Below are 8,047 nucleotides of genomic sequence, written 5' to 3'. Positions count from 1 at the left end.
AACAGACACATGAAAAAATGCTCAACATCACTCAGCATTCAGAAAATGCAAATCAAAACCACTTTGAGATAATATCTCACTCCAGTTAGGATGGCTAACGTCCAAAAGACAGAGAATGACAAATGCTGGTGAGGATGCAGAGAGAAAGGAACCCTCTTACACTGTTGGTGGGACTGCAAAATGGTGCAGTCTTTATGGCAAATTGTATGGAGGTTCCTCAAACAACTACAGATAGATCTACCATATGATCCAACTATTCCACTGCTGGGATTATACCCAAAGGAATGGAAATCATCGTGTTGAAGGGATACCTGTACTCCCATGTTTATTGCAGCATTATTTACAATAGCCAAGAGTTGGAACCAACCTAAATGCCTAACATTGGATGAGTAGATAAGGAAAATGTGGTATATCTACACAATGGAATACTACTCTGCTATATAAAAAAAAAGAAATACTATCATTCACAGCAACATGGATGGACTTAGAGAAAATCATATTAAGTGAAATAAGCCAGGTACAGAAAGAGAAATACCGCATGTTCTCACTTATTTGTGGAAGCTAATAAAAATAAGTAAATAAACAAATGAATGGGGGCAGGGGTGGGGAAAGAAGCCACAACAATCACAACCATTCCTTGATTTTGTTAAGACATGTGAACAGATATGATGTTGATGGGGGGAAGGGGGAGAGGGAGGAAAAGGAGGAATTGATAAAGGAACACAAAAATCAACTATATTGTACATTGATAAATTAAAATAAAAAATAAGAATAAAAAATATAAATGAAGGTTGAAAAATCTATTTTCTTTCATAGAAGTATCATAACATAATTGAGCCCTGGTACACACTGTTTTATTTAAAATCTGGCTTTTAATTATCACATACAATTACTATAAATTGCTATGATGCTGCAGAAAAGAGACATAGGTCTCCGCCTTTGATAACCATGTCAGTTGTCACTACTCAGGTGGCAACAGACTTTGTTTGGTAGGAGGCATAAGTTTATAAATCACCTTCTAATAAGCTGCTGACAGGATTTATTTGCACTGATTGTAGTGGGGCCAACTCCTCCATGTAAGATGCTTAAGTCTACCATGGTGTTTGTGCCATCTTTGAAAAGGACTCTCATTGCAGAATTCACAATTGCTAGGGCATTTTGCTGCGGTGGGCCCTGTCTGAAAGCTGACACAAACTCCCAGTGGAATGCAAGAATGACTTGTTATTTTGACAAATTTCAAATCAACAGAAAAGTCTGAAGGATAGTACAATAAATATTTATATACCCTTCACCTAGATTTACTGATTCGCCAATGGTTAACATTATATCACATATGCTCAATCCCGCTAGACACACACACACACACACACACACACACACAGCTGTACCTGAAACATCTGAGAGTTAATCATTGAAAATATGAAACTGCATCCCTAAATATTTCTGTATGAAACTCCTAAGATACAAGGGCTTTCTCCTATATGACCTCGACACCATTGTCACAGCTGAGTATTGATACAATCCTATTACTTACCATACAGTTTATATTCAAATTTCTCCCGTTATACAAAGAAGACTTTAAAGGCATAAAGTTTTCATCTTCATAGCTCCCCTGGCTCCTTTACTCTAGAAGAGTTTTCCAGCTTTTTTGGTCTTTCATGACTCTGATATTTTTGAAAGTCATAGACACTCTGTTTTGCAGAGTGTCCCTCAATTTGCATTTATCTGATTATTTCTTCATGAATTGATTTAGGTTAAATTTTGGGGGGGTGGCAAGAATACTATATGGATGATATGGCACAGGACCTGCTGCTGCGTTTACTCCAAAATTATTCCACTCATTGCTATAGCCACCCTCGTGGACACTCATGAGCCTGCAGTATGCTCCATCCTCCGAACATCGTCTCCTTTCCCATCTGGCATGACTGTTCTGAAGTCCTAGCATCCCTAAAATTAGTCAGCAGAGACTCTGCAAGTCGGGTTCTGTTGATTACCATCAAGTTACCAGCAACAACTCTTTGTTTAATTTTATTCTTCTCCTAACTTATTCAACGATATCTCTGAATTTTAGCTAAAAATCCAATATGTAACCACTGGGTGAGAGGGGACACCTAGCAATATTTCTAGTAAATAATGTTTATTTATCTGTTCTTGGTGCACATGTGGTGCTCAATAGACTTTCAATAAATACTGAGGAGTGAATGATAATTGGGAGAAAGTGTCAACAAAATGAGCGTGCTGCTCCTCTGTGTTCTGGCAATGGCCATCAGTTTTCATTTGCTGTTTGAACTGATCTGGAGCTCAAGAACTGAGATACAACAGTGCCATACACATTTGTTCAAGTTGCCAGCTGGCAAACAGATACTGCCCATTAAACAAAGAGCAACTCAAAGCCATATTTCGCCCATCGGTGAGAACGTGAAATGTTCATACACTGGCAGTATCTTAGTGTAATCAGAATCCATTTGGTTTCTTGTAAATTTTTCTTACCAATTTGAAGAAAATATTAAATCTTGGATAGTAAGGCAAAAACGAAAGATTTTATAAATTATTCTTTATTCTATTTAAATCATCTGAGGCTGCTGGTGGGTTTTGGTTCTAGTTTTGCCACACTTGCCACCTGTTCGCTGCGAAACTTTGTTGAAATGATTAAACTTGTTTGGACCTCAATCTCCTCACCTATACAATAAGGTTATTGGTCTCTTTCAATTATATGATTTGTGATTCCAGGGATCCTAGGTTTTTGGAGCATTTAAAAAAATTTTTTTAATTTATTTTTTTCATCGTATATGTTTATTGTACAGTTTATTGTATCAATACATGCATATATACAGTATAATGATCTAATCAGAGTAGTTAGCAAATCTATCACCTAAACATTTGTCATCTCTTTGTGGGTATAACATTCAAGATCCTCTTTTCTGGTTATTTTGAAATATACAATACATTATTATCAGCTATTGTCACCCTAGGGGACCAGAACATATTCTTCCTGTCTAACCATAAGAACTTTTAGATAAGAAAATAATGCTACTAATTCTATTTTCCATTATGCTGAATTTAATTCAAGATAAAAATAAAGCAACTAAAATCAAACAGATGAAAGTGAACATTATAAACGTCATAATCTTGTACCTTTCTAGAGACAGGAATAAAAACAGAAACTAGGATTCGTTCTGGCTTAAGGCTTGAATTTGTTGCTCTAGCAAGAAAACGGATCATTTAAAGGAATTCGTTATATTCCTTCTTAGAAGAAAAAAAACCCCAAACATCTCATTTAAAATTACCATCCACCATTGAAATAACTTTATACTTTATTAAATTCAGTATTATTATTATTATAAAAATACATTCTAAAATTAAAATGAAATTGAAAAATGGCCACACATCATATGGTGACTAGTCCATGATCTGGTTGTATGCGGATGTATGTGGGGACCCTGTCTTGGAAAAACAGTCTTCCAGCTGTGCTACCAGAGCAGAACTCCTCCCATTTATAGGAAACACCCTGCCAAGGTTACAGTGTGCTACTTACAAGGCGGAATGATTGGAATCAGTGGGTAAATGGGCTGACAATGACAGACACATGGATGTGTTGTGGGGGGCAGAGTATGTGAGTGAGTTTGAAGAGCTGAAATGTCTGGAGAAGAATGATGGTAAACACGAGTATGTTCCTTGTGAGAACAGTGACGGTGACAAATGAAATACAAACGACAGCAATGACATCAATAAATGAAACCTCCTTAAGGCCATGTGATTATTTTAAGCCAAAATCCTAAAACATAGAAATGCAAATAAATGTTACTCTTTTTGAAATAGACACCTTGGGAGAGATGACACATTTATCTCCATAGTGCCGCTGTCCTCACGACATCTTGGGAACTCTTTGGGAGATGTTCTTTCAGAGCCTGTGGCCTCAGTGGTGATACATCTTTATCCTCTGAAGGTGGGTTTGATTTGTGGTAGGAGGTAAATGACATTCAGAAGCCAGCTTGATGGATAAGGCAGTGGGTCAAATTGGCTAATACACTTTTTGGTCAAAAGTCAACTGAAAAAGAGACTGATTTTTCTCGTGTAATTTGTAACCAACACATATTCTGCTTTGTCTTTTGTTTTACCACATAGGGGCCACTTTGCCAGGCTGGTCCTATCAGAACTTTCCTTCCAAATAAATTGACCAGACAAGGTCAGTATAAAATTAGATGTTTTATATTCAATAGGCCCTTGACACCATGGAAGATATATTGTGATCCTCATGAATCCTCCTCTGACTCCTCTATAGTTATAAATTTTCCCATAAAAGGTACCTGTGATATTGTACAATAATAAGAAATACATATATTGGTCTCTGCCCTCAGTTCTTGACATAGAGCTCCTACGACCTTTGTAATTTCTTGAGTGACCAGAGCATCTGACAGACTTCCTAAATTCTTTGGAATTTCCTGGGTGATAGGAGTACCTTCTGTTCTAAGGAGGTGACTCTTGGTGGGCTTCTGGATAGCCACAGGATGGGGGCTGGGTGCCAAGGGAACCAATCATGTGATTAGAGGTTTGTAACTTTCAGCCCCACTTTCCGACCTCTGGGAAGGGGAGAGGGGCTGAAGGTTGAATTGATCACTGCTATGATTTGAATGTCTCCTCCAAAACTCACTTTGAAATTTAATTGCCATCGTGACAGTGCTGAGAGGTAGGCGAATCACCGTTAAGAGGTGATTAGGTCATGAGGGCTCTGCCCTTATAAATTAATTAATGCCATTATCATGAGAATGTGTTATTGTGGGAGTTCAGCCCCTTTTCCTCTCTTTCTGTCTCTCTTGTTCTCTTGCTCTTCACTTTCTGCCAGGGGATGTCACAGCAAGAAGACCCTCACCAGATGTTGAGCAGATGCCAGTACTGTGCTCCTGGACTTCCCAGCCTCCAGAATCATCAGCCAAATAAACTTCTTTTCTTTATAAATTACCATCTGTATTCCATTATAGCAGCAGGACGTAGACTAAGACCAAAGACCAGTGATGTAATAAATCATGCCTACATCATAAAGCTTTTATAAAAATCCAAAGGGACCGGGTTCTGATGAGCTTCCAGATAGCTGAACGTGTGGAGGTGTTGGGAGGGCGGTGAGCCCAGAGAGGGTGTGGAAGCTCGGTGTCCCTCCCACGCACCTCGCCCTGTGCACCCCCTCCAACTGGTGTGCATCTGTATCCTTTGTAACGTCCTTTATAATAAAGGGGTAAACCTAAGTAGAGTGTTTCCCTGAGTTCTGTGAGCTGCTCTAGTAAGTTAATCAAACTTGAAGAGGGGGTCATGGGAACCCCCAATTTATAGCCTGTTGGTCAGAAGTTCCAGAGGCCTGAACTCGTTATTGGCATCTGCAGTCGGGAGCAGTCTTCTGAGACTGAGCCCTAAACCTGTGAGATCTGACCCTAACTCCAGGTAGATAGTGTCAGAATTGAGTTAAATTCAGTTAATGTCTGCTGGAGAATTGCTTGGTGTGTGAGAAGAAAAACTCCGCGCATCTGGTATTAGAAGTGTTCTGCATTGAGTAATGTGTGAGAGTAGGAAAACATAGTTTCTTTTTTCCTTCAGATACCAAAGTATAATTTTTTAAAAATGTAAATGATCTCTTTAGAACCTAAGTATATAAGTTCAGGACAAAAAACAAGTCATAAAGCTACTAAAATAAAACTGCCACTAAAAGAAAACTCCATGCTCTGTTACATTATAGGCTTGCTGTATAACACTAATCAGTTGCAAGTGTTTCATCTTTTGATGAGTAGATAAGAAGAAAGACAAGCTGAGATGCTTTTTCCCTGGTGCTTGCTGATTACTTAAAATGTCTCATTTCCACCTACTATCCTCATAATGTGTGTGCTTGCAGTTCTATCCACAGAAAAACAGAAATTTAGTAGTGTATCCAATGAATCAAATGAGGGATTCATATGAGGGTACTTCAAAAAGTTTGTGGAAAAATACAATTGAAAGATAATATGGATCTTTTCATGAACTTTTTGAAGTACCCTCCTATTTTCCTACAATTCTGTGTTCACTTGTTTATAAAACTGACATCAGTACTTCTAAGGGAATTCAGTAGCTCACCTTTTGAAGCAGCGTTGAGTTTGCAATTGCCTACACTCAACGGGGTTGAGATCAGAAGTTGACAGTCTGCTAATAATATGACCGCCTAAGGACTAAAAGAAAGATTAATCAGCAACCTGGGGGCTTTTATTGTGAGTGCTGAATTACACAAAGAATGATTTCTTTTCAATCTAACTTGGCAATTAGAATAAACAATGCCAGCGCGAATGAGAGATTTTCTTACAAATCCTAAAATGTTTTAGAGGAATCACTAATCCCTTCAGTTATTTACAAAACAGAAACTGTGAAGACGAATAGTGAAGATCACTTCCATGCCACCCACTTCTAATTTCTGAGTAGGAGGATACTCAAATCATGATTTATGTATGTAGAATTCATTCTGTACCTATGCTTGTGGAGCTTGCATGACAATAGACAAGAAATGGTGAAGCAGAGTAACCTGGGGCTGGCAGCTGGCAAGGGGAGTGGGTAGCAGACTGTGTATGAGGGAAAGGGGGTGAGGTGGAGGGAGAGGCAGGAACTGAGGCAGAGTATTTGAAAGAGGGGACCAGGCAGCATCCCTAAAACAGTGACATCTAGGTGGGAAAAGTTGCTGTCATCCCAGCCAGGCACTATTAAAACCCTTCCCAGGGCTGTAGTACAGATCCAAGGAGCTGGGAGCTGAGAAGGAAATGAGAGATTCAGATAAGAGGGAGAGGACAGAGGACAGATGGCCTCGGGCAACATGTGGTAACAACCTCTGGTCTGGGTAAGCTGCCTCCTGGGAAGGGCCATTGGTGAGGATTCCATCTTTGGAGAACTTACTTTGTGCAAGGAATTGCTGATAGAATGGCTGAGAATACCTACTCTGGTTAAAGGCCCTCGTATAAAGATATAACTGTTCTAATTTAGACAGCCTAGAAAGTGCATGCCACAGGATCCAGAAGAGGCCAGGGGAGACACAAAGCCACAGGAATCAAAGAAGAGGCTTTAGACTGGATGGCACACACAATCCAACAATTCTTTCATACAGAGGGATTGAGGGTTAACAAGGAGAACTATGCTGTATGTTATAGTTTATAGTTATGTATATTATATTTATAGTTAATATTTTATAACTATATATTATATATTATAGTTGTTACAATATAGAATTGCACTAAAAGGTTGAGAAAATTGTGTGGTTCTCATTCATATTTGTTATCAGTTTAGTTATTCTCAATGAACCCATTAGTTGTCTTTACGAGGTAACAAGTTAAAAACCCTTTACGAAGCTGTTAAAGACAGACCTTTCTGGACTGCACAGATCCTGGACAGCCATTTTCAAACAAGATCCAGGTCATTGGTGGGTGAACAGGGAGGCAACTTAAATCTGGCCATTTTAGTAGCTAATGCCACAAGGGTCTGAAATTAGGCAATCCATGATTCAGCCATGTGAAAAACATAGAGGAATATAGCAGGCAATGGTAGACATAGAGCATGATACACCTTTCCTCACTAAAGTACCCACCCCTGATGGTGGGCACAGAGAAGATACTGCTATGTTCCTGATCTGTTGTCCAGCCAGGGCTCTCAGATGCTTCAAGACAGTGCGGTATGTCTGCATCTTCTCCTCTGGGAGCTTGGGGACCACATCAGCCAGGATGTCCTTCACCTGGGCCAGACTGAGGCTGGCACCCAGGGTCAGCCCTGCAAGTGAGACACCTTCAGTAATATTCCGTAAGCGTGGAAAAGAAAAGGGCAAGTGGGGAGAGAAGGTAATAGCCCTGTACTACATGGTGGCACACAATGTCACCTTTTTCTTTCATAAATTTGCCATTTTTCTTTTTTTAAATTTATTTTTTTTTATTTTGTCAATATACAATGTGGTTGATTATTATGACCCATCACCGAAACCTCCCTCCCTCCTCCCTCTTCCCCCTCCCACCCAAGAATGTCCTTTCCGTTTGCTTGTTGTAACACCTTCAAAGAA

The 8,047-nt window shown here is 39.3% G+C and overlaps 1 protein-coding gene across 1 annotated transcript in view; it reads right to left on the bottom strand.

Moving 5' to 3' along the window:
• Positions 1-7,764, bottom strand: part of LOC103606209 (aldehyde oxidase 3-like) — a gene marked incomplete at its 5' end in the record, with an annotated part of 54,049 nt that extends 46,285 nt beyond the window's left edge. The window contains 6 exon segments of the mRNA XM_008590803.1: positions 1,013-1,200; positions 3,136-3,216; positions 3,218-3,246; positions 6,097-6,137; positions 6,139-6,188; positions 7,613-7,764. Coding sequence (XP_008589025.1) covers positions 1,013-1,200; positions 3,136-3,216; positions 3,218-3,246; positions 6,097-6,137; positions 6,139-6,188; positions 7,613-7,764 — 541 coding nt within the window.
• Between the last annotated feature and the right edge of the window lie 283 nt (positions 7,765-8,047).

This window comes from Galeopterus variegatus, unplaced genomic scaffold (genome assembly GCF_000696425.1).
Source record: "Galeopterus variegatus unplaced genomic scaffold, G_variegatus-3.0.2 Scaffold6377, whole genome shotgun sequence".
NCBI classification, from domain to species: domain Eukaryota; kingdom Metazoa; phylum Chordata; class Mammalia; order Dermoptera; family Cynocephalidae; genus Galeopterus; species Galeopterus variegatus.
The sequence above is the reverse complement of the archived record's forward strand: the minus strand, read 5'-3'. Positions and strand labels throughout refer to the sequence as shown.